The sequence below is a fragment of the Pseudonaja textilis genome, chromosome 7 (genome assembly GCF_049901715.1).
Source record: "Pseudonaja textilis isolate UNSWEBS1 chromosome 7, rPseTex1.2, whole genome shotgun sequence".
Lineage (NCBI taxonomy): Eukaryota > Metazoa > Chordata > Lepidosauria > Squamata > Elapidae > Pseudonaja > Pseudonaja textilis.
This window is the reverse complement of record NC_141996.1, coordinates 19,499,667-19,527,571: the sequence shown is the minus strand read 5'-3', so window position 1 is coordinate 19,527,571 and position 27,905 is coordinate 19,499,667. Positions and strand designations below refer to the sequence as shown.

The window sequence follows — 27,905 nt, the reverse complement described above, 5'->3', positions numbered from 1 at the left end:
ATCCTCTTTTCTGATGAGAGCAACTTTTGCATCTCATTTGGAAACCAAGGACCCAGAGTCTGGAGGAAGAATGGAGAGGCACACACTGCAAGATGCTTGAAGTCCAGTGTGAAGTTTCCACAGTGTGTGCTGATTTGGGGAGCCATGTCATCTGCTGGTGTTGGTCCACTGTGCTTCATTAAGTCCAGGGTCGACGCAGCCATCTACCAGGAGATTTTGAAGTACTTCATGCTTCCTTCCACAGACAAGCTTTATGGGGATGCTGACTTCATTTTCCAGCAGGACTTGGCACCTGCTCACACTGCCAAAAGCATCAAAACCTGGTTCAATGACCGTGGGATTACTGTGCTTGATTAGCCAGCAAACTCTCCTGACCTGAACCCCATAGAGAATCTATGGGGCATTGCCAAGAGAAAGATGAGAGACATGAGACCGAACCATGCAGAAGAGCTGAAGGCTGCTATTGAAGCATCCTGGTCTTCCATAACACCTCAGCAGTGCCACAGGCTGATAGCTTCCATGCCATGCCGCATTGAGGCAGTAATTGCTGCAAAAGGGACCCGAACCAAGTACTGAGTACATATGCATGCTTATACTTTTCAGAAGTCCGATATTGTTCTATGTACAATCCTTGTTTTATTGCTTGCATGTAATATTCGAATTTTCTGAGATTGTGGATTTGGGGTTTTCATGAGCTGTAAGCCATAATCATCACAATTATGACAAATCATGGCTTGAACTATCTTGCTTTGCATGTAATGAGTTTTCTCATATATTAGTTTCACCTTTTAAGTTGCATTATTGAAATAAATGAACTTTTGCACGATATTCTAATTTTTTGAGTTTCACCTGTATATTCTCATCATGCCCAGAGAAAGAAAAATCTGCCTCTACCTAGGATCAAACTCACAACTTCCTGATTGTGAGGCAAGAGCTCCACCTCTAGGCTACCTCACTACCCACAAAAGTATAAACTAATGCAGCGGGGAAATCATTGACAGATGAGTATGCTGGGAAAAAAATAGTAAAAGCAATGCAGTGGTTTAGATTTGACTGTTTGCAAATACAAGTGCAACACCTATCAATTATTTGCTGAAGTAGCTGCATCTCTTCCATGGCTGCAGCAGATACTCTATGGTAGCTAACAATGTTGGATGTAGATATAGCTGCTTTATACATTCCTCCTAGCTCTGAAGCCCTTTTTTGAAACAGAATACAAAAAAATACTGCATAGCCCTAGAAAGCAATTTAACTCACAGTATGTTGTTAAGTAAAACTCTTAATATTTATCCTTTTATCTTTCTGACTTCATGGATATAAGTTTTATGCATCCTTGAATTAACATAACAATACTTATTTTACATCAGTTATGAACTCTCACTAGCAGAATCTATTCATAGGAACTATTTAATGTGAGGATCCTATGTGTTGGCGAGGTGAGGGAATCTCCTTGTCTATCAGTTAAATGTAAATCACAGAAATAACTTGCCAGTAGATGGTAGAGTTCAAACATTTGCTTTCAACATTTCTTCCATTATGTAGGATGAGGTGATTTTTTTTTTGTTTGCATGTTAAATGTAGCTTGTCTTTGTGTGTGTGTGTGTCTGTGTCTGTGTGTGTGTGTTATTTATAAAATATCTTTTTAAAAAATTCTAAAAGTTCTTACTGGAAGGATGCTTCAAATTCTTTTCTTTAACCCATACACTTTATATACTTCTCTATCTTTAGCTGGCATGTTGGTATTTTGACAATTGCATCTTGTGTTTGTTCAGGCTCTTCAGTAGGCCTTTCAAAGGAAATGTTGGAATTTTCCTTCAAAAGGGGAAAGAAAAGACACTTTCACCTTGTAGAAAGGATGTGTTCAGGTTTTAAATTTTTTTTAGAGCCTGTTTTGGCTCTATGCCCAGCAGTTCTATCAGTGCAATCTAGCAATTTACCAGCTTTGTGTTGCTCTGTTCCCCCTGAGACTTAAAGAAAATCTGGTCTTCACATTTCGAAGACAGCCAAAGGATGAAATACTTTGATCCTTCAGAGCAACATTAGAGAAGGTTTCCTCCCAAGTACTAAATATGACAAAGCACACTTAATTTATTCATTCTTTGTATAAACACTGAATATTTTCTGTAAAAACTCAAAGATTTAGAAGAGACTTTCTATTAATTCCAAATAAACCAAGGCTTTTAATAAGACATCAGTACGATAGGAATTGTACAGCAGTAGAATAGGGCTTGAAAATTTGATTTCCCAGAAAACTAATTGATATTGCTTTTTTCAATAGGTAAAGAGCATTAAACTAAAGAACTTTTATAAAAATCTAATTGTACAAGGAGTGCTATAAACCAGTGGTCACCAACCAGTGGGCCGCAGCCCACTGGTGGTCTATGAGAAAATGTTAGTGGGCTGCAGTGCACCTGTGTCTGCAACAGACTGGCAGCGGATGGACTGATGCGCGCGGGGAGGGAGGATAGTACGTGGGAGATCACGGCATTGGAGCCCTTCCTGGGTGTTCCCTAGCCAGCGAGAAGGTGGGGGTTGGGGGAAGAAACCTCTGAACTGTTGCTGGTTGGTGGGAATCTGATGTCCCGAAGCCAACAAGCCATGTGCTGAAGACCAGATAACCGGTGGGGAGGTGGGGCAATCCTGCAGTCTCCCTAGCAAACCTGTATCATGGCTGCTGCCATAATAAAGGGATTGTGGAATTGTCATTAAAAGAGCAAGAGCGAGAAGAGCGACTTCGTGAGCCAAAGGAAGCGGCTACTAGTGATGCCCTCAGGGGAAGATGTTGCGAGAAGGAGGCTCGACCCCCTTTTCCTCCTCGCTAGAAGCACTCACACGCTCAGCAGGAAGGAGGAGGCTTGACAGGTGCCGGAGGGGTGGTGAGCACTTTGCGTGTGAGGAAGAGATGCTCCAGAGGGGAGGGGATAGAGCCTCCCCCTTGCAACATTTTCCCCTGAGGGCATTACTGGCAGCTGTTCAACCTCCTTGATGCACGGAGGCAGGAGGTAACACCAATTCAGAGGTTCCTTTCCCCTCATCCCCACCCCCTCGCAAGCCAGGGAACATCTGGGAAGGACTCCAATGCCACGTATCAGTCCATCCGCCGCCGGTATCATCCCTGTTGCCCCATCTCCCCACCAGCCTTCAGCACATGGCTCGTCAGCCTTCAAACATCAGATTCTCACCACACAGCACCACTTCAGAGGTTCCTTTCCCCTCATCCCCACCTCCGGGGACGGGGGGGGGGGAAGAGAGAGAGAGAAAAAGAGGGAGAAAGGGAGAAAGAGATGGGGGAGGGAAAGAGAGAGAGAGAAAGAGAAAGAGGGAGAAAGAAAGGGGGAGGGGGAGGGAAAAAGAAAAAGAAAGGGAGAAAGAAGAGGGAGGGAAAGAGAGGGACAGATAAAGAGGGGAAAAGGAAGAAAGGGAGAAAGTGGGAGGGAAAGAAAGAAAAAGAAGGAGAAAGGAGAATGGGGGGAAGAGAAAGAAGGAGAAAGGGGGGAAGGAGGGAAAGAGAGAAAGAGGAAGAGCAGGGGAGGGAAAGAGAGAGAGAGAGAGAAAGAGAGATGAGAGATTCCAGTGTTTTGTTTTCTGTGGGAAACGTGTCCAAATGATTGAGTATTTAAGTTTGCAGAAACAGGCAGCCAAGCTAAGTGCCTGAAGGACCCCATCCCATCAGTGGAAGTCCAGGTGCTTCAGCGAGCGGCACGCTGGATTCATATTAGTGGTCCGTGGGTTTTAAAATTATGAGTTTGGTGGTTCCTGAGATCCAAAAGGTTGGTGACCCCTGCTATAAACAAAGCACATCAGTGTGCTGACTGAGGACTACCAAACTAATCTTTCAATCTTGTATTTCAGGATTGATTTCCTACACAGAGTACCTCTTTTTGCTCACAATACTCACAAGTAAGTATTTTGATGGTGACTGTACTTTGCAATTTAAATAAATGTTAATCACTATTGTTCTCCAGTGAGAAGAGCATAATTCTGGAAAAGATTGAGGTCAATAGAAGAACGGGATGATAGAGAATGAGGTGGCTGGATGGAGTCACTGAAGCAGTAGGCGTGAGCTTAAATGGATTCCAGAAGATGGTAGAGGACAGGAAGGTTTGGAGGAACATTGTCCAACAACAACAAATCACTATTGTTAGCTCCTTTTTAGTTGTATGATCCAGTTCAATACTCAGCTGATAAATATATGAATTTAGAATAATAATTGGTCACATGCACACTGAGAATTATAGAAAACCTCTTTCTACAGGTCCTTTGAAAATAACGGCATCTTAAGCTTGTCTTACCTTATTGTAATGTCTGGGCAAGTTCATATTGTAATGGAATCCTGAGATATCTAGGCCTCAAGTTGTTCAGTGCTTTAAAAGTCAAAATCTTAAATTGCTCCCAGAAAAGGTTTTTTAATAGAAATATAAGTTCTTGAGGTCTGTCCTCTCTATCATACTTTATACTGAAAGAAGCTTCTGGGTGCACTTCAAGAGTAGGTCCTTGTTGCAATAATCTCTTGAGGAAGATGGGTGGTCTAGAAATGCAATCAATCAATCAATCAATCAATCAGTCAATCAATACGTGCAACTTAGGCATGGCTAATTATTACCAAGTCAAGCCAACATAATGTAGTACTGGTACACTAACACAATTTTTACAAAAACAGTGTTTAACACTGCTGTCTTGTAAGGGTATACAAAGAAAATCTATGGAATCAATTATCATTTCTAGATGGTGAAATTCCTCTTTGGGGAACAATGCATACTGGAGTCCTTATTCCATTTTCCTATTAAGCAAGCCCTTGGTGGTTGGATTAAATATCAACTTGTGTCTCTGCGTGGCCCCTTTCTGCCTCTTTTCTGTTCCTTGAAAAGACCTTCCCAAGTCTGGAGAGAGTGGGATAAAATGTGTTTAAAGATGTCAGTGTTCAAATACATAATTTTCCAATCCACCTGTTAGCACCTTCCCAGATCTTGGGAACAGATGGAAGACAGTAAGCACCAGCTTCCTTCCAAATGGCTCAGAACTATAATTTTCAGAATTGCCAGCAGCATCTCCAAGTCAATTGAGGAAAAAAGAAGGATTAAGTTTATTTAGAGTCCTAAAGATTCACCTCTCTGTTGAATAGTTTTTGGTAGGGTTTGCCTGTCTTGGCATCCGCCTCCCATGGTGATTTGAAGAAAAAATACGGGCTGTTATTATTTTGATAAAGTTAAATGTTATTTTTATGGTCAACACCAAAGTATAGTTTCTGTTAACAGCCAATGCGAATACCTGATACTCTTATCCTAAAAATATTGTCTGCATAATTAAATGGAAGTGTGTGGGTCTTTTCTTTGAACCTCCCATATTTTATAAATACATACCATTAAAGCTGCCTCATATCAGATAAGAATGTCATCTGGTGAGCTGCACGAACTGCTTTAGCTCCTATGCCTTCTGTGGGGCTGCCTCCTTATCAACCTGTTGCAACATATGGTTTGTTTCATTGCTTTATCATTTTGCTGTATTCTCCAATAAACTAATAGGCCCCCTATACAGTGTTACTGACTCAAAATGTTGACTTAATAAAATTCAGTGGCCATTCTTAAATGAGTACAGCTTCTTGCCCTAAGGCCTAAGCAATAGACTGTAGATACCCTGTTTGTGAAATATTTATTGATATTCATGAATGTACTAAGAATTGTAAGGATTATAGTTAAAATTTTTAACTAAAAATTTTAAACTTAGTAGGCTCCGCTGTAATTTATAATTCTAGAAATGTATGTATGCCTATGTATGTAAGTTTGTATGTGTGTGTATAAAAGCTTAAATGAACATTTCATTTTCCTGACATTCTTTGTGTATTCTTAGAGGATCTTAATGCGGTCACTTAAATAGTTGGGATGTCTTTCCCTTTTAATTGGTTTTGCTATCACATTGGCTCAGTTGAAACATTCTCTATTGTTTCATTCTATTGGAAGGCAGGGTCCTCTGGGAGGGGGAAACTGATGAGGACGCCCGGAATATTCTGGAGAAGTCTGGAAAGGTGCAGCAGGCTGTAACGGCGACCCCAGAATACCACAAGGGCAAGGTGGAAGAGGACACCCAACTAGCCACCTTGATTCTACAAACTTTGATTTGCGGGGCTTCTTTTTAGTAACACAAACTCGAATTTAGGCCATTCCCATATTATTATAGAATTTGTAATGTGTATTCTTAAATATAGCAATTAAATTGGGTAAATCTTTCATTTTGTGGTACTTAGTTTTGCAGATACTCAATACTCTCTGCTAGGAAATCTAGAAATTGTTTAAAAAATGGCTTCACATCCATCTGTTTATGTGATAAATTTATACCCCATCTTTATTCCAGGAGCTTGAGATTGCATCCATAAACTCCTGCATCCAATTTCCCTCACAAAAACAATCTCTGAGAGTAGGTTGGTATGAGAGTGTGTGAATGATCCCAAGTCACCCATTGAATTTCCATGGTTTAGGATAGCCTTGAACAAGGATCTTGCAGTCCCAAGTTCAGTATCTTAACTATTACACTACACAATTTTCTTATATGTAAATCACTTGCATGTAAAGTTTTTTTTAACACATCTATTATTTATTATAGAACCACAGACTGGATTTCATATTGCTTTTAAAATGTTGGATGCAGATGGCAATGAACAAGTAGAGAAAAAAGAATTCTTTAAGGTATGGTTTTAAACAATTGATCAATTACCCTTTGCAGCTGGGATTTGAATCCAAGCTGTTTGAAGGGCATCAGAGCCATATAGCCAGTAAGCATTTCTTCCTCTGCTTTTGGAGTTCCAATTATCTTAAAAATATAAGCCAGAATAAATTTTTACTGAAGTGATAATAAATGTATGTCAAACATGCCCTTCTATTTTTGTTTATTGTTGATATGCAGTGTTTAGTATTACATTTGGAGGCAAAACTGTTATTTCAGTTTGTGCTCATCTAAGTAAGATAATGCTCTGGATTTTCCAGTCTGGATTTCAACAATACATGGAAAGAGTACTGCCAAAAGTATACGTAGGGTTCAAAAGATCACATACCTATGATCACAATTGTTTGGGGTTTTTTGTTTGTTACATTTACTTGCCTCCTATCTCACCATGGGGCTTACAATAATAAAAAGGAAGAAAAATTAAAGGAGTATAAACAGAACAGAAGTGAAATACTAGAACAATAAAATAAACAATGACAAAGGAACACAATGAGAACAATACATCAGTATGATAAGCAAAAACATGGATGGGTGGAGAGCAGAGAGTGGGGAGGGGGTGAAGTCTGCCATAAATTTAGTAGCCATCTCCATCATGGTCCCCAGGCCAATCAGCAGAGCCAGGTCTTTTTGCTCTTGTGGAAGAATAAGATGGTGGGGACAGATTTTACTTTAGAGCAGGGGTGTCAAATTCAAGGTCGGCGGGCCAGATCCGGCCCGCGGGGTGCTTAGATCTGACCTGCGGAACTGGCCTGGAAACAGTGAAGGACTGGTCCATGATGCCTCTGCCAGTGAAAACAGATCTCAGGACGACTGCATACACTCCTCCCGAGGTCCGTTTTTGCTGGCAGAGGATTGCAGGAGGCCGTTACAGTTGAAAACGGAGCTCAGGAGCCCATTTTCTCTGGCGGAGTGCTTGAGCCACCACAGGCACCCCTGACCGGCCATGGCCACTCCAGCACCCCGAGGTCAAACATAACCCTACTGTGGTCCTCAATGAAATCGAGTTTGACACCCTTACTTTAGAGGATAAGATATTCCAAAGGACAGGTGCTTCAACAGAGAAGGCTCTTCTGCATCATGATAGTCAGCTCTTTGACCGATGGGATCTAAAGTAGACCACCTCTGCTGGAACCAGTAGGACGGGATTGTCCTAGTGAGACATAGCTAACATCCTATGGTTAATGAAAGAGACAAGATTTAGAACTGTCTGAAAGACAATTATGGAAAGCCCTTGAAAGTATGAGCGTGCCAAGTAACTTTGCCTGTTGAATTTATATGATGTGTATCCATTTGAATAGAATATAGGTTAACTAAATGCTTCATATTAGAAAACAGATGTATCGGAGTTGTATGCCATCTTGTTTATTTAACATTGTATATCATGACAAATGCTGACGTAGAAGAAATAAACCATTGGAATTAAAATTGCTAGGAAAAACCAGATGATTAGAAATGAGGGAGACTTAAGAAGTCTCCTGGTGAAGGTGACCAAAAGGGGCCAAAGCCAATTTACTGCTCGGTATTTAGAAAAGAAAACTAAGATGCTATCAACAGTCATTGCCTACCTACTGTAAACAAGTGGGGGAAAAGCTGAAGTAATAACAGACTTTATCTTCCTAATTCAGAAACTCATAATGATAGTAACTGTAGCCATGAAATAAAAAGGCATTTACTCTTTGGGAGAAGGGTTGTGATAGATCTAGACGAAGTACAGAGACATCTCACTGATAGCAAAGCTATATATTGCCAGGGGCATTGTTTTCCCAGTTGTATCATATGGATAAGAAAGCAGGATCATCAGAAAAGTTTGGGGGGAAAAACTTGGAAAAAAAACTTGGAAAAAATAACTTGCATAGCAAGAAGAACAAGTATTTCGATATTAGATGAAACAAACCAGATTTCACCAGAAGAACTAATAATGAACCTAAAACTTAAACATTTTAGACATATAATGTAAAGAATGAGACTCCGACACTTGGAAAAATTGAAAACAATCAGAAAGACTCTGATACAAGCCAACGTTTTAATTTTTACAATGGATGTTTTAAATTTGTCTGAGTTTAAGTTTGTCATGCAAACTGGTGAAAATTGATTTGAATTGCTGCAGGATATAAATGTGATAAATGAATAAAGCACTAGGTACTACAACATAACCGTGATCTCACAAGAATTCAAAAGAAGACTTCACTAACAGGCAATATGATATCTATCAGATCACAGCAGAGATGGAAGTGACTAAAAAGCTGAATAATAAAAACAAATTTAGGAAAATGCTGCTTTTTCCAACCTAATTTGTCAGACTTTCTTTTAACATTGGATGTGAGGTACACTTTAAGGTTTAACGTACAGGTAGTCCTCAATTTATGACCACAATTGGGACCAGAATTGCAGCCATAAGTTGCTGCAGTTGTAAGTTGAGTCACCATGTGGACCAATTTTACAACCATTTTTACTGTGGTCATTGAGTGAATCACATTATCGTTAAGTGGATCCAGTTTTCCCAATAGACGTCTTCTACTGGACGTCGTAAGAAAATATTGCAAATTGCAATTATACGACTTACAGGACATTGCAGCCATTTGTAAATGCAATCCAGTTGCCAAGTGTCCAAATTGCAATCAAAAAACCATGGGGGCTATGCAACAGTCATATGTGTAGGCACAGGCCATAAAACACTTCTTCCAAGGGTTGGACCTTCAAACTATTGTTAGATAAACAGCCGTAAGTCAAGAACTACCCGTGGGAGATATAAGGAGAGATCATTTTTATAATATAGAAAGAAGGTTATATGTTCCCTCTCTCACAATGATAAGCATAAGCACTTCTAAGCACCTTTAAATCCTGCACTTTCTGGTTCTAACCTTGCCTTTGTCATAAATAATAAATTTTATGTTCTTTTATTTTTGCTACCAATTTGAGGACCGGTGTTAACATCTTTGAAAGGTAGGGAGGGCTTAACTGTACTATACTGTACTCTGTTTCTTTTCGGACTCATGATGAGAAATGTTTTACAAAAAAAATAAGTTCCTGCCAGGAGTCTGCTGGATGATTACTTTGGGATTTAAAGTAATAAACAAATGCAGCTTTTGATAGAAAACTTCAGAATCTAAAACATGTTTGTATTTTATAGACAGTCATGATTATTTAATCATTCTGTATCAAAGAAAACACAGCTTTGTATCAAACGTATCGGTGTTTTGATTATTCAGAATGTTTAAAATGTACTATTTCAATAAGTTTTTAAAAGCTGCAGTCTACAAAGTGAGATCATTTTTATTCAGTAGTGACAGTTTTAATTTAGAGTTGATGTCCATGGTATCTACTGAAGGCCTTTCCCACTGCTACTGCCTGAGAATCTTTATCTATAAATGGCAGGGGTAGAATAATATTTCCTGCATGCACAGGAATGCGGCTTGCCAGTTAATTTTCCTAGTCAAATTGATAGCATTGCCCTATACTTCAGACTGGAAGAATAAGCAAAAGAGAAATTAGACTTCATAAGGCTGCTTAGTAAACTGAAGAAAAAAATTGAACTGGAGAATTCTTGCCCTCTCTATGTAAGCTCTCATTTAACTTTGAGATAAACCTCTTAAATCAATGGTATATAAAAGCATTTATCTGATTTTATTTTTCTCTGAAGCTATGCTGCCCTGCTTAAACTTATGATAGATACTTTTCCATGTGTATTTTAATACATTTGTAATCAAGTCATTGTGCAACTAGTTCTTTCCATCATATGCCTAATACACATGTTCCCACATCTCCAAAGAATCGAGACCTTCCCAAACGGTGGACTATGGATTGGTTCCCTGGATTAAGGAGGATAATCAAAGCTGGGAAAAGCACAAACAGGGATTATTCAGAACAAAGCTTGAATCTATAATCTTTGGAAATGACAAATGTAAAGCTAACTTTTGTGGGTTTAAAGAATTAATTTCAATGAGCGAGCAGTTTTTCTTGTGACCATATTCAATCATAGAAAAACCTAGAATAAAATATTTCTTCCTGCCCCTCTCTTTCCATCATTGTAATAGTTCTATACTTGGGCTTCCTATTGCACCTTACATTTACTTTGTAATTCATGTATAATTTATATATTCTATGCTCATTTAGTGTTCTTATACAGAATATTTTCTACATAAGAGACTTTCATAATAAATAAAAGAGGCCTCAGTCTTTGTAACCTCATTAAATATTCTGTGTATACTGTGGGAATGTCCTGCCCAAATTCAGAAAAATAAAAGATAATAAATACATACTTTTCTGTTTTAGCTTCAGAAAATAATTGGAAAACAAGATGAATTTAAAACAGCTTCAGGAGATGACATCCTATTTCAGGTAGGTACCAGTCTGAGGAAGATTCATGTGAATTTTCTACATAACTTTTCCTCTGTTAAAATATTTGTGATGTTTATTTATTTACTTAGTAAATAGTAAATAAAGTAATGACTGAGTTTTTTCTCCTAAAATACTTTTCTAATCTGAGGAAACTCAGGAGTTAATGTGTAGGTTATATAATAAGATAAAAGAGAGATTTATGGATCATCACCACAAAAAAGACATTATGTTATGATAATGTCTATTAGATATTAATGTCAAGTTCTTTGGTTTTGGTTTTTGTGTGCCTTCAATCATTCTTCACTCTTGATGACTATATCGACATGCTCATGATTTTTGTTAGAACATTTTTCAGAAGTTGTTTGTCATTACTTGAGGATAAATTGAGGACAGTTAATTGGTGAACTGCTTGCCATTAGAAGTTGTAGGTGCTTCATCATTGGAGGTTTTTAAGAAGAGACTGGACAGTCACTTGTCTGAAATAGTATAGGGCCGTGATGGCAAACCTTTTCCAAGTTGCATGCCAAAAGTGCGCGGGCGCTCACATGGCTGCATCCATGATGCAATGAATGCACGACTCCCCCTGCCCCCTGCGCATGCACGTGCGACCTGCACCACACACATCTGTGCATGCGCATGCATCTCACGCTGCATGCCTCTGTGCATGCGCAGTGGAGCTCTTCCGGGCGACCTCTCACATGCCAGCAGAAGTGGCTCTGCGTGCCACTTCCAGCACGTGTGCCACAGGTTCGCCAACACGGGTATAGGCAGGGGTGAGATTCAAATTTCTTAACCGGTTCTGTGGGCATGGCCTAATTTGTGGGTGTGGCTTGGTTATGTGACTGGATGGGTGTGGCTTGTACGTAAATATTGTAAATATGTAAATATATATTTTATACATACATATATACATACATACATACATACATACATACATATATGCAACTTTTACCCAAAATAAGACAGATTGAGTTGCTTGCAGAATCATAGATTCACTCACAGATCTACCTTCTGCAATCTGCTGCCTGAGTCTGCACTGAAAAATAGAAGCTTCAGTCCTAAGTACGGCTCTTCTCTCAGGCCACATCTCCCCCACCCCCCCTCCCCTGTATACCACCCACCTCTGGGTGAAGGCAAAGCAGTACAACAGCAATTTAGATAAGCGAGAAAACAGAAATCTGATGGGGTGGGGAGGGGGCCAGTCAGTGGCATGATTTGCCGGTTCTCCAAACTACACAGAATCGTAACAACCGGTTCTATAGAACTGGTCCAAACTGGTAGAATTCCACCCCTGGGTATAGGTTCTCCTGCTTGAGGAGGGGGTTGGACTAGAAGACCTCAAAGTTCCTTCCAGCTCTATTTTGATTGCTTGATTACCTTTTTTCTAGAGCTGAGAGGGAGTGACTGACCCAAAGTCACCCAGTTGGATTTTTATCTTGGGCATGACTAAAATGGTCTCAATCCTCATGTCTTTAACTACTACAGCAAACTACTATAACTATCTGAATTTTAATATGATTAATATATTTTAAATTTCTCTAGTTACAATTGTATAAATAATATAAAACTTACAAAAATAATACAAAAAACCTTACAGTTCAAGTTGGAAGGGTTCACAGTAGGTGATTGCAACTTGACAGCATTTGCTAATGTTTAAAAAAAAAAGCATTGGACCGGATTAAGACTTGGATGGGAGACGGTGAACATATGCTAGCATACCCTAGGCTACATGGAAGAATTGAAAAAACATCCCACAGGAAAGCATTAATCAATTATTATTATCAATTATTTTATAACTAGACAGTCTTTTCTGGTTTGCGGATTTCTCGTAAATCAGCCAAGATGGCCACACCGGGCAAAAAAACACAACAAACTGGGATACATGATAAGATTGCTTTTAATTAACATGAGTATGGACATGGTATTATTGCCTTTGCAGGATGAGAGGCATGCTTGCCCCTTAATTTTATACAATGGATTTAGTAGATTGTTCGAATGCATTCTAGAATTTTCAGTATAATTCTATTATGTGCTCCCACTGTCTTAGTTTAACAGACACTCCATATACATGTTTCATTTATTTAATTTGTTTATTAATGCTGTTTATTAATGTTATAATTGTTAGCAGTTGAAGCTCATAAATATTGACCTTCACCATCTATCATGACTTTGGTCAATGCTGCTTGTGATCACTTTGTCTTTTTTTGCAAATGTACTAAATTTGCAGAAATTCCATTTTCCATTATGGAATCTCCTTAGGATAACATTATGTTGTGTATTTTTTTTTACTTTAGAAACTACATTTCATGAAAGCTTCTATATTTCATTATTGACTTTTTCCTTAATTTAAAAACATGGTAAAACAGCTTGGCTTTCTGTTGTAACCAAAACTGGTTAGAGGTTTTGTAACTGCAAAGCCTGCAGTTCAGTTCCTTGCAAGCTTCAATGTGTTTCTCCTCCCTGATTTGCAAATTCCAGACATTTCTTTCCAACCCCCATTTCTGGGATCTGCATGAGACTTGTAAGTTACCTTTATGGGGAATGAGAGAGTCAAGGGGCAAATTGAATGCCATTAAATCTCAGCAAATTTTCAACCACCCAAGCCTTCCCAGCTATGAAAAAGTGGCCACATTTATGCTATAAGCAAAGCTCCTACTTCTAGTATCCCTGTTATTTACATTATTAACGTCTTCCTTATTTGCTAGATGTTACAAGGATTTGTGTCAGTAGAGAAATATTTCTGAGTTCAGCAGCAAATAAAAATTAAGGCTACAGGCTCTACTCAGTCTTTGTTTGAGAATTGGCTCCCCTGTCCACACACACACAAAAAAAGCATCCTGGGAGATCAGAGGAAAAGGAATGACAACATCTTAGCCGGCCTGTCAGAAAATTTTATAACTAGACAGCCTGCATCATCATAGCGGATGTTTTGCACAAGTACTTACAATGTTCTTTCAAAATTCCAAATATTTTTACCAGTCAAAAGGCTCCCTCTATTGCAGCGTATCATTTTTAATTTATCAATTGCATCACTGCTAGGCATAGCATGTTAATACTGAACTTACTTTGTATATTTTTCAGTTACAAAAGTCAGTGATAAAATACAGCATGCACAATAAGCTATTTTAAGTGACCTAAACGTGGCCCGTTTTACTTACTTTAATGGAAAGTAACATGGGACAAATGAATGCTATCCCTTTTCCCATAAAGTGTGTTGTTACTTGTGTAATAAGCATGATACACATCAAACTAATACAACTTGTAGATAATACTGAAATTTAAATAACCACTAGAATTTGAATCCATGAATAGATCTCTGTCTCATCTTTCATTTTCAGCAGAAGAAAAGACAAAGAGGTCATATAGATGTCATAAGGAGGGTATTGTTGAAATCCCTGTGGATTCCACGATACATAGTATGTTGTTGAATTCAAAGAAATGCCACTTAGTCTAAGCGATTATAGAAAATTATAATGTACAATTCCCTCACTTTCCATAGTTTCAACCTTCTGAGGGAAAAAAAGAAATAACTGAAATGTAGAAACACATTCCTTGATTTCTCCTAAGCATTTTTTTTACTAAGGGAAAAAAACCCAACGTTATATGAATTATTCTCTTGAAGAAGAAAGAGATGAATTCATGTAGCTATTAGGTTCATATTTTGGCATAGGTAAAGTTTGATGTATAAATTTAGAACTCTTTTATATTTTTTTAAAGTAAGTCTAGTTTTCTCAGATAGAGATAATTGCTTTCTGGAATCAGTACTATTTATATACTGTAACTATTCACCTGCAAAGTATCACAGTAAATATTTTAAGAGTTTATTTTTTTAAAAAATCATAGAATCCCGGAGTACATTTTAAAAAGCTGTATTAATAACTGACAAAATATTTGTTATAATGATTCATTTGAAATATTTTTCGTCACTGGTAAGAATAGAAATAATATTTTAAAGTAGCTGCAGTTGTCGTAGAGTGCTTCCTTATGTGAATGTTTCTTTTTCGGAATGAGACTTGACTAACTCCTAATAGAACTCTTCTTGAAACCTGTGTGATGAACATTAAAAACTAATAATATTTTTTTTTCATATACCCATTAGAAATGGGGCTAAAATATTCTGATGTTTTTTTTAAAATTGACTGTGGGAACGGCCTACGGTACATGACCATACAGTAAAACCCTATATTACAAAAGATAATGCAATTTTTAACATCAAGATAAAATTTGAGAAAGTTGTTATCTGAAGCCTGATAAAAATTGAAAGTTATAATATTATAATAGTAAATCGCTTCATTTCTGTGAAGGCCTCTTCCTTCATTTAAAGTTCATCGTGAATTTTAGTTTGCATTGTTCAGGGAAAACAATTACATCTTTTGCTTCAGTTATTTATGACAGGATTACAAAAGTAAAATACATCTGGAGGTATTCTATCAAATGTTAACTCCTGATTTGTTTTTACTTGCTTGCAGAAATCAGCAATGGAAGGTTCTGATATCAACACCATGTTACTGGTTCACTTTTTTGGAAAAGGAGGAAAAGATAAACTTCAGTACTCGGAATTCCAAAGGTAGTGTTATAAAATCTTTGAATTGGGCTTAATATTTAAAACAGCTAAACCTGGATAAGGATTATGATCAGCAGGGTTACAGAGGCCTACACAGAATGTGGGTTTAGTACTCTCTTAAAACTTATTCCAGATTTGTCAGGTGGTTAACCCAATACTTCTGAAGACAAAGTGGAACCAGGGGTTTAATAATTTAAGCTTTCAAGGCATGAACATCTTTGGTAGATGAGATTCCGCTTTTCTGGTTTGCGGATTTTTGGTAAATCAGCTGGAGCAAAAAAATACAGCAAACTGGGATGCATGATAAGATTGTTTTTAATTAACATCAACTACAGGTGCTCCTTGACTTAACAACCATTTACTTAATGACCATTCGAAGTTACAATGCCACTGAAAAAAGTGGCTAACAACTAGTTCTCATACATATAACCATCAAAGCATCCCCACATGATCAGAATTCAAGCGCTTGGCAGCCAGCATGCATTTATGACAACTGCGGCATCCTGAGGTCATGTGCTCACTATTTTTGACCTACAAGCAAAGCTAATGGGGGAAGTTGGATCAATTAACAACTTCATGGTTCACTTAACAATAGTGAATAACTTAACAGCCATGGCAAAAAAGGTCATAAAATCGAGTATGGTTCACTTAACAGCCACCTAGCTTAGAAATTCTGGTCCTAATTGTGGTTGTAAGTCAAGGACTACCTTGTATCATCCTGTTCTGTTCTTTGTTGCAAGATGTAAAAAGTTACTTTGGAATCTCATCCTGATTTTTAATAAATATTTGTCATATCTTTTACTTCAGAAGGATCCCAAATAACTTTCCATATTTGGGACACTGTAGAAATTGCATTAGATGTTATGTCAAGATACTGTTTCCCTCTAGAATGTTTTAATAGAACTAATTTCTATAGTGCTATTCCCAGAAAATGCCTAGACTAAGTTCTTGCTTTTAGACATTTAATAAAACAAGTCATGCTTAACTAATAATAGAGATTCTGATTATCTTCATCTGTCTTTTATGTATATTATTACAATTCTGCATTTTATTCTGTCTTTTGAATGCCATGCTGTCCTTCAGGACAGGATTGTAATATGATTTGTTTTAAATTAATTTTTTCTTACTCAACACTTAATTAAAATGAGCATTGGTTGATCTTGTATTGGGAATAAACTTTTACAATGCTATTTTTTAAAAAGAGACTGTTTAAATACAAACAAAAAGCCCTGTATCCTTGGAAATATAAGACTTGAAGCTATATGACTTCTACCTTTAAAAATGCTGAAAAAAAAATCCTACTTAGTAATATAAATAAATTTAGTATCGGTCCTTTGAGGAATCTTCTGCAAATGGGTCCCTCTGCTTGAATCCTATTTCGTTTTCCTCAGGACTACTGCACATGCTAATATTCATAATTATTTTCCTAAAGGTTACCATCTGCTGAAAAACATAGCTTGAGATATATTTATATCAGGTTAGGCAGAAGTATGTAAAATACAGTCATCTAGATATACATTGAGAAAATAAGAATACTTTGGCATCCAAATTTCAGATGTTTGTTTGTGAATCAGCACTGAATAGAAGTCTTCATAATTGAAGCACAAAATAAGACTGTATGGGAAATAAAATGTTATTTTGTTTTTCTTAGACTCCAGTAGCACTTTCTTTCTAATTTGGGATCATCTGAGTGAAAATGATTCTCAGTAAATTTTGAAAATATGGCATACAGTTGTTTGTAGGTGTCCCAAATCATTGAAGTCTACTATACTTTCTATCATAATACAAAAATTCCGATTCTCAGGTGCAAGGCTTTAGATTTTTATTCTGCCTCCTATTTTCCACACAGCAACCCTGTGAGATGGGTTGAGCTAAGAAAGAGCGACTGGCCCCAAACCACCCAACATTCCCTCATAACAGTAAAAACAATACCCATCAGTTTGGACATATATTGACCAATGTCAAACCAAGTGAAATCCAGTTCAATTTTATTCCAGATTTGCTTTCCTTATTCTATGCAAGTGAGGATTCTTTTTGTCACTGGCTTATTAATAAACATATTGTTGCCTATATTACACTAATACATGAAATATATTGTTAATGCTCACAATTTAAATAGTTTGGCCAAAGCATTGTACTGAATAGGATACAAGGACAGGTATAACTTTCCAAAGAACAATTGAAAGCCTTCGTCCATTTGGCTCAGTGCTGGCCCTTTTCACTTTAAGATTCATCTTATATGTATTCAATGGTATCTTTGGGCCATTGGAACCTCTGCAGAGTGGCTCCTTCCTGTGTTATAGATGTAAATATTGGAAAGCCAAGACATTGGGAAGAAAAGAAGAAATTGGACAACCATTTCTCTGAAACCGTATAGGGTTTCCAGCTTGAGCAGAAGGTTGGACTAGAAGGTCCTTTTCAAGTCTGTTATTTTGTTGTTAAGCCTAAATTGTTTAGATCACAGGTGTCAAACTTGCAGTGTCATGTTGCTGTTATGTGAGGTTTTGTGAGGTTTCTCCCATTCACGGAGCTAGGCCACAGTTTCACACCCCTGATTTAGATGGAATTCATAATACAACTGCTTCTTTCGCAATCAACAGAATGTCAATGCTAGTGTAAGAAGCAGCCACAGTCATAATTCACATACTATATTCATCTGGTTAATCCTGAATTCAGAAATGGATCGTATTATTTTTACTCAGTATGATCAATCCTCTTTTAAACATGCATAGCACTTCTTCCATTCATCTCACAAAAAGAAACCTAGTGGTTCTCATTCCAGTACAAATTTATCTGATTAAAATTTTCTAAAATCAAAATTTAGTTATTCTCTGGTATTTGGAAATTTCTGAATGTTGTTACAACTTTCGAACAAAGTGCAAAACTGGATAAATGAGCACAAAAAGCTATATATTGCTAAAAGTAGCGAAATGCATTTTACATGGGAATTTAATTACAGAATAATATTAGAAAAATATGCATGCAAATCATGCAAACATTGTATCTAACTTTGATTTAAAACTAAGGTAGAATAGTGGAGAGGTGACATTAAGATAGGAAAAAGGAGAAATTCTGATTTGGCCATGCCTAATGCCACAAAAACCTGCCTGTCCATGGATTTAGGATATGTTCCAGTTCTGCAAGATAATTAAGTTTTTGATATGCTTAAATTCTAAATGTGTTCATTTCCTTTGCTCCTTTTTCTCATGGTACAGTAAGATCTGTAACTGTGTTAAGTCCAGAGTGCACCAGTAAAAGATTGTTTGCATTTATAGTGTGAAATGGAATGTCTCAAGTAATTCGATAAAATCCTGCATTGATCCAATGAGGCATAACACTGATAATTCTGTGTACCTACTACATTCAACAAATGTAGGTTAAGGACCTCTGCCTACCGCCCAGATAGAAGCTTGTAATCAAAATTGGACTCCCACATTTTGCTCTTAGAGCTGTTAGGATAAGTTTAGGGTTTTATATAGGTAATTTTTCAACAGAGGCATTTCTTTTTCAGGCACTTGGTATGTGTCTCCTTATCGCTGCCCGCATATATCCACAATCCATCTGCATTGTGACATGACAGTATAGTTTGTTTTAATGCACAGAAAGGTGAATGAAAGGATCAGTGTCTATTTTTCTTTAAAGCTCTGTGGAGATATCACTTTTCACATTATTTTATTTGTAAGTAACTCAAGCACATCATTTCTGGGGTTCTGTTGTTCAAGAAAAATGTGATTTCTATCTCATAGTTTTTTACATTTCTACCTCACATGGGAGGCTATTGTTGGCTTTTTGATCAAAGTGCCATGATGTTTTTACAACAGATGACTGATGAGCTGTACAGACATAGATCATTGTCAAAGGCAGAGGGGAAAATGATGGTAAAGGCTTTTATCATTTTCCAAGTTCTTGTTAAAAAGGCTTTCCATTGATCAGCGGAGTAGCCAGAGAAAGCAGGAGTGATTACATTTGATTAGGCTGCTTTAAAACCTGTCACAGAAGCTTAGATATTGTTAACTATGTAATTTACATTCCTTAAAATGATGTGGATGGGGGAGGGGGGAGAGATTCATTCATAAGGCTTAATGGTGCTTATGTATGCTTAAGAGATTTTGTTTTTTCAAAATACTGAAGTGAAATGTAGGCTTCATTATTTAGTCTTTCACTTTTCCTGTTGATTTGTTGTTCTTTGCAACACATAATTTAAAGTTAACATGCAGAAGTGGCTTTAAATCATGCTACACAGCAAGTCTTTTGTAGAGCAAATCATGGTGCACTTGATTCGTTTTATTTATTCTCTACCATTAAGAAGGCAATTTGCCTCATATGCATGTTATGGATTTCACACTGGCAATACAGCTTTTAAACTAGCATTGGGTTTTTTTTCAAGCATATTGCAAAACAGGAAGGGAAATTGAGAAGGGCTAAACTTGAAGTTTGCAAGAATTCTGCTTTAGGACTCAGGTAGGAAACAGGAAAATTTCATGTGGGTTCAAATTTATCATGATAGTTAATAAACGCTAAGTCAGGCTACAGATCCAAAACCAGCTTCATACGTATTAAAAAAGAATGGCAGAATCTTGTTTAGTCCAGGGGTAAAGAAAAAAAAATGCTTCATGCACAGGTTGCCTTAATTGGGCTCGTTGAAATTGGCAGAACAATGCTATAAACAGTTTTGATTCTTTAAGGCAGGGGTCACCAATCTTTTGGACCTCAGGGACCAAACTCATAATTTTAAATCCTGCAGACCACTAATATGAATTTTGACCGATGGTGGCTTGCTGACATTTTCCCAGGGTCTCTGCAGAAAGCAGCAGAGACCCTGGAAAAATTCCCAAAAAAGTCTGCAGGAAAATTCCCCACCCCATTTTCCTACCGATCGATCATTCTTTATTTTGGATCACAGGATACCAGCTCCAGCTCCATTCTCAGAGGGAAAAAGAGAGAGAGAGAGAGACTTTCGGCTTTTCCACTATCCTGACCCCCATGCCGTGAAGGTTTTATAAGTAATAATGACTTGAATTGTACTCTCAGAGAGTCAATACAGCTTATGAAGTAGAGGCATCACGTTGCCATTTCATGAAGCGTCCAACACAGTCCAGACTGCTGCATTTTGGACTAGCTTCGGCTTCCAAATTCTATTTAAGGGTAGCCTTATGTAGACCTTGTTACCTAATCCATCCAAGAAGTAACTAAAGCATGAACTATCATAAGTTGGGTCCCTGGTCTAGGTGTAATTGGCACACAAGATGAACCTGTACAAAATTCTTCCTAGTTAGAGCTGTCTCCTGTTTTTTTGGATGTGTCTAGAAAGATCCCCGAGTTGTGCACCATACCCATTTAGAGATAAAGATAGAAGGTCACTGAAGTCAGAAACTTCATAATCACTTAGTCTTACCAAAATTGAACTGAAGCCTCAATTATGATACACACTTCACCATTTTGGCATCATCATGGTTAAAATTGGGTGTCCGTGCCTTTGCAATGTTCCAGCCCGCTTTATCCTCATTTGCCTTTGTTTTCTTTTTCATCAAAAACTCCACAGGGTACTTAGTTTGTTTCTATCCTCAAATTGCTAATGAAGCTCAGTTGAAATGAATCTAGAAAATCAGTTTTCTCAGGAGACTAGTGGATAAAGGAGGAAAAAGATGCAGTCACTCTTGTTTTGTTCTCTGTGTGAAGAGAAGCAAAGGTATATAGAAACTGTCCACCTAGAACGACCTAATCAGACTGCTGCTACAGTTGGCTTACCTTGCAAGAAGCAACAGGAATGTTTTGTTCTCTCCAGGGAGCATCTGGAATTTGTCAAATGTTCATTTGGATCCAAAAAAAAAACGGGGAGAGGGGAGAAGAATGGCTACTAGCAACTGTAGAATGTGTCTAAAATGCCATAAGAAGAATAAAAGGAACTAAGATAAAAAAAACAAGTGCAAAGGACAATGCTACAGATGAAGAAAATGGTAGATGTCAAGTAGGAATTGGTTGGGTTGCACCACAAAATATTTTGGAAAGGCCTATAATTCAAGATGTAAGAAGAGTTGATTATATCTTACAGTGGTAATTCTTAATATTGTGGAGTTCTTGGTGCTTTTTGAGCTTCCTCGTTTGGAGGCATTGCCTAATGCCCAACATGACAGCACCAAGAGCTCCACAATTGAATCCTGAGCTATATAAACTGATGTTTAAGCTTGTGAACTGAGCTAAATTGTGATGTGTTTTCCACACAAGTCCTAAAACTGGATAAACTGGGGTTTAAAAGTTTGTTAGCTGAGCTAAATTGTGATGTGTTTTCCACACAAGTCCTAAAACTGGATAAACTGGGGTTTAAAAGTTTGTAAACTCTTCAATTTTCAATATTCCTGCATAAATAAATTGTGATATGTTCTCCACACAAATCCTAAAACTAGATAAAGACAACCTAATTAAAGAAAACAGCCAATTGTATATTCTCTTCTATGGGAATGTTTGGTACCGTGTAGATGCCCTGCCTACACATTCCTCATTTACTAGGTGCCCCAATATTTTTTTCAATTAATGTTTCAGCCCTAAACTCCCTATTATATGCATCCTGAAATCATACATAATTTGAAAATGTTAATTATACTTTTCTGAATCTATGTTCTCCTGTTTTTCAAGTAAATATTATAAAAAAGGTCAAGTTCATCTGTAGGTTGTAAACGTTATGTGCAAATGCAGTCTACTGGGGAAACAATCTTATCAAAAGTCTTCAATTAAACAATTGTACAGATAGGCATATAATTCTATGTTTGTGAATGACCTGGTTTCCTGGCTATATTGACATCTCTTATGATATTTTCTCTTGACTGCCATATATACAGGATTTAATTTTGTTCTGCATGCCGTCCTGTTCTTAGTTGTTTGAGTCATTTGTTTAAGATGGTGACTATAGAAATTGAATAAATAAATAAATTCCCAATCTGCAAGTGTTCTATGTAGTTAATAAATTGATTTTAAAAATGGGATAGAGACTTAACAAATAAGAATCTGAGAGAAATAAAAATTTATATGCATGCCTATCTCTCTCTCTATGAATACAGATACAAATGATTTTTCTCTGATGGCCATTCTATAGTCAAATTTTGATTTGTATTTCATTGATGCTCATGATACATTTGTTAGCAAAATTTTGAATAACAGTAACATTAGTTTGAGCAAGAGTATTTTATAGCAAATAATTTGTTGTTTGTACTTATATGTCTTAAAAGTTTTGTCTCTTTTTAAACAGATTTTAATTAAAGTATATGTGCACATTATCTACATTATCTGTTTAAGTCTGCTTTCTCATTCAGGCAACTTTAAACAAATTGCAGATATCAACATTTTTTCAGCCTAGTTACTCATGAACATAGATGAATTTAGAGGGCACTCTAGTGGTAGACTTGCTCAAGCACAATATTTTTGTTATTCATGGCATTTATTAATTTCTTCCAGCTAAGTGTTTTTAAAATTGCAATCTTTTAAAAGCTAGTAATTTCTTTTACTCAACTTTTGTTAGTCAACAGCTCACAGAACTCTGCCCTCTTGGCATAATTTCTATTATGGTGCAACATGGAAGTTATGAAAGTTGTTGCTGTTAGGAAATGGAAGCTAACAGTCTGTATGTTGCATTCTCCTACAACAGTGACTCTAAGAGATACTCCTTAGTTACACAGTGCTATCAGATGATACGAGTAAAGTATTATCTGGCTAAAAATGCAGTATGAAAATAATTGTCTTGACAAAAGAATAACTCTGCTGGATCAGGCCAAGACTATCTTAATCTAACCTTTAGTTTTGGTGAACAAAATGCTTCTGGGGCATTTAAGCAGGAAGTAAAGACGTCGCCTTCTCATACTATTTCTCCACTGAATCTGACATGTTGCTTCTATCCCAGAGATAACACTGATTCCCAAGCCTTTGACAGACCTGCCCTCCATGAATTTATCTAATTCTGTTTTAAAGCCATCTACATTAGTAGTCATCACTATGTCTTATGGTAATTAACACTACCACTCTATTTTTCACAAAAGTATTTTGTTAAAAATGCTTTTTCTCAGTGCCATTTTTTTTTTGGTTCAGCTTCATTGGAGGATCCCAGGTCAGACTGTTTCAAGAGGGTGAGATAACGTCTCCTTTACTGTGTCCTTGGTATATATGATTTTATATTTAGTACTTTGGTCATGTCTGCTTCAATCACCTTTTACCAAATAAAGAGCTCCAGGCATTTTAGCTTTTTCTCATAGAGAAGGCTCTCAAGCACTTGATCTTTTTGCTTGCCCCTTTCTGCCCTTAATTAAGCTGTCATATTATTTGCTTATTTATTTTAGATTTATGCAGGATTTACAAGCAGAAGTACAAGAAATGGAATTCAATCAGTTTTCCAAAGGTCTAACCTTCATGAGGAAGGAAGATTTTGTCGAGTGGTTGCTATATTTCACTGATGAAGAAAATAATGAAATTTATTGGCAAAATGTGAAAGAGAGAATCCAAGCAGGAGAGGTTGGTATAAGTTATCTCATCTTGAATTAAGCATCTATAATATAACTGAAGAGCTTTCTAAAGTACCACAAAATATAACCAAGTTATTTTGTTTGTTTATACGTAGTTATATAAGTGATTTGACAAATCCCTGATGAATACACTTAGATTTTGCTGTCTTGATTAAACACCTCACCTTTTTTGGTATTCCAGAGTATCAGTATGGATGAATTTAAGACTTTCTGCCAGTTTACAAACCGTTTAGAAGATTTTTCAATTGCTCTGAAAATGTTTACTGTAGCCAGCCGTCCCGTTAAACGGGGTAAGAAGTGCACCATTTCATCATTCTTCATGAAGTCAAAATGAAAAGATAATGTGTATGAATTCTGAAATGAAAATGTCCCCATTGTGTCAATTTTGCTTTGTAAAGTTATTTGGAACTTAATGCATTATGTCAGTCCCTCACTACGTATTATGACAGCTACAAGATGACAAATCACGATCTCTTAGTACGCACAAAGGAAAAGAGTGGAAATTGTTTCTAAATGGAATAATAAATGATTTCCAGTCAATATTGCTACCTGATTTTTAACAGTAGGTAGCAACACCACCTCGGCTTTGTCAAGGCTCAGAAGCTAAACAACATCAGGTCTGGTGAGGTTTTGGAAGGAAGAGGAAATCAAAGTCTTTTCTGTATTACTGCCAAGAAAAATATATGGATGTGTCTATGAAGTCACCAAGAGTTTTGGAGGTTTTTTTAAAAAAAAATATTGGGAGATGCCTCCTTTCGGGTTTTTTTTTTTAAGATGTAGTAAAATATATTAAAAAGTGTATTTAACAAATACAATACTGTGTGCTTTGCTGCTATGCTAGAATAATAGTATAACTGAGGTGTGCAGATCAGTTTCAGTCCAAATCATCCATTCAATTTAGACTGTCAGTCCAGTTCAGCAATTTGAGTTCATTTAGAAAATTGAAACAATGGATGTTTTCTCAATTAATTAATGAAAAATAGCTCGTGAGCATGAACAAAGCTCTTCGAGACTGTTGATCTGATTTGGAAAAGAGAATAAATAACACAACCTTTAAAACAAATATTTTCAATTAAAGCTCTATTTAGAATCTTCATTTTGACCCCTCCTTAAAAAAAGGAACTAAAAAAGAACATTTAAAAGCTCTTACAAAGAACCACACTTTTTACTGTATAAAACAAATATTTATACAGTGTGCCTAGTTGTATATGGATTTTCTCTACCAAAAACTAAGTATATTTCTTCTTTTTTAAGTCACTTTAAAAAAGAAGTGACATACTGGAATGCATATATGAAGTATAGTATGTGAAATAGCATTTATAAACCTTACTACAAAGCTGAACCTTTAAGAAGTAAACATGGGATCAATTTGCTGCTGCCATTTATGTAAATAAGAAATTAAAGACAATAGAATCCAAAAATGAACACCATCTTTGGTTTGCTTTATAGTAATGCTCTCTTTTCCCTCATCATCTGTTGTTAATCCATTGCTAGTACAGAATTGTTATATCCTTTTAAAAATGCATAAAACCCCCTATTTGATATGGATTTAATTTTATTTATTACATTGCATTTTGGTTAAATGTTATCATCCTTCCCCCCCTTCTGTCTGTTGTCATAGGCCCTTACAAGAAAAAGGCAAGGAAAAGCAAATTTTAATTATAGATAGATTTCATAAATCTTTTAGAGTGCATATAGTCAAGGAAAAAACAATTCCTTCAGAAATATAAAAGGAGTTACAATATTCCAGGTAAAATATTATAATTCAATTTTTTTGTTTACTGGGCAAATTTATGTGCTCAAAAAGCAGAGTCAGGTAAAAAAAGCTAGCTATTTTTCATAAAACAACTGGTTCCACCTCTGTGAAAAAAGAAGTAATTTTTCTTCAATGAATACAGTGCTACATAGCTATTTAAGCATGGCCGTGGACACCCATTTTCTGATCACACTATTTCATGAGTGTAAAGTTCTCAGATTTCTTTATTCTTTAGATTTATAAATCTATTATTTTTAATAGAAACATGAAATATCTTTGTTTGTGTTAGCGGAGTTCAAGAGAGCTGTGAAAGTGGCTACTGGCCAGGAGCTCTCAGATAATGTTTTGGACACCATCTTCAAGATCTTTGATTTAGATGGAGATAATTGCCTCAGCTACGCAGAGTTCCTTGGAGTCCTCAAAAACAGGATGCATCGTGGATTAAGGGTAATTCTTCTCTTGAATGTTCAGTAGAAATGTCTGATTGCCTCACTATTTTAATAAAGTTAGGAGAGTTTATACATAGAGAGTTTATATACAGCTCTGCTGTCTGGAATCCGCACTGTATATGAGACATAAATACAATTGAGTGAGTCCAGAAGTATTTTACCAGAAGAGTACTTCATTCCTCTGTTTGCAACAGAATACCCTACAGCACCAGACTTGAGATTGGACTTAAGCATAGTACTGAAAATCATATGTTATAACATCTTACCAGTTAATGAATATTTCAGTTTTAACCAGAACAACACAAGAGCACACAACAGATATATACTTAATATAAACCACTCCAAACTTGATTGCAGGAAGAAACAAAGTGGTCAATGTCTGGAACTCACTACCTGATTCTGTTGTCACCTGCTCAAATCCCCACTTCTTTACCCTCAAACTAACCTCTATTGACCTCACCCCATTCCTAAGGGGCATGCACAAGCGCACAATCGTGCCTACTGTCCCTATCCTATTGTCCCCAATTATAAGTTCCTATTTCTTATATTTAAACTTATGTTTATTCTTATTTCTATTGTATTGTAAGCTTTGACAAAATAAAAAAATAAAATAAAAAAATAAAATATATGACACAGCGGTCAAACTTGCAGCCCACGGGCTGGATGTGTCATGCCCTGCCCATGCCCATGCCCGGTTTAGCGAAGGGGGGGAAATCCCAATATGTTGTGTGATGCCACCATGATGATGTGAGTTTGACAGCCCTGACCTAGTATAATTTTTTTAATTTATCAGCTTTATAAATATGTAATAATAGAACATAATTTATCTTATTAAAACAAGCAGTTTATAATACAGGATTAGCTGATATACAACTTGTTTATCTCTCTCTTTGTATCTATCATCTCTCTCGATACAATATGCTATGTTGAGGTTCTGCACATTCTCTTGTGTTACTGCTGTGGATGAATGGATGGATGGATGGATGGATGGACGGACAGATGATGTAAATGATAATCATTTGATGTAGATGGTAAATATTTCCTTGGGGTCATTGGGAGCCACCCCAAGTCATGTTACTAACCCCAAAACTTCTAATGATGGTAATGAGTAAAATAATAAAAGGAAACTAGATAATTATGTACTCGAAACATTTTTAAATGATGTCTTTTGCTCAAGTATGATGGGGAAGGAAGCCAAAAAATAAGCAAATTCAACTTTTAGCTCTTACTACAAAATAATTAAATGGCTAAATGGAAGAACCAACAAAGGCACAGCTATATTTGTATGTCATATCAAATCATAAAACAGCTAAACTGCAGAAGTATTTCATTATTTTTCTTTTTATTCTTTTTTTCTTTTATATGGTGTTTTTATATCCTTGTAAGCAGTCTTGAGTCACTATGTGCAAGTAGGCAGCAATATAAATTTTCTAAAATAAATAAATAAAATAAACAGATGCCTTTCTAGAACTACGCTGCTCATGATTTATAGATCATCCCTAATCATAAAGCAATATTCATTCATCCAGTAGCTTCCAGCCACAAAAAATATGTGGTTGTGATAGGTTCATTTA

The 27,905-nt window shown here is 36.6% G+C and overlaps 1 protein-coding gene across 1 annotated transcript in view; it reads left to right on the top strand.

Moving 5' to 3' along the window:
* Window positions 1-27,905, top strand: part of MICU2 (mitochondrial calcium uptake 2) — a 66,487-nt gene that overhangs the window by 35,261 nt on the left and 3,321 nt on the right. The window contains exons 5-11 of the mRNA XM_087937147.1: window positions 3,853-3,900; window positions 6,598-6,680; window positions 10,990-11,055; window positions 15,525-15,622; window positions 23,944-24,115; window positions 24,308-24,416; window positions 26,172-26,329. Coding sequence (XP_087793273.1) covers window positions 3,853-3,900; window positions 6,598-6,680; window positions 10,990-11,055; window positions 15,525-15,622; window positions 23,944-24,115; window positions 24,308-24,416; window positions 26,172-26,329 — 734 coding nt within the window. The remainder of the gene's footprint in view (window positions 1-3,852; window positions 3,901-6,597; window positions 6,681-10,989; window positions 11,056-15,524; window positions 15,623-23,943; window positions 24,116-24,307; window positions 24,417-26,171; window positions 26,330-27,905) is intronic.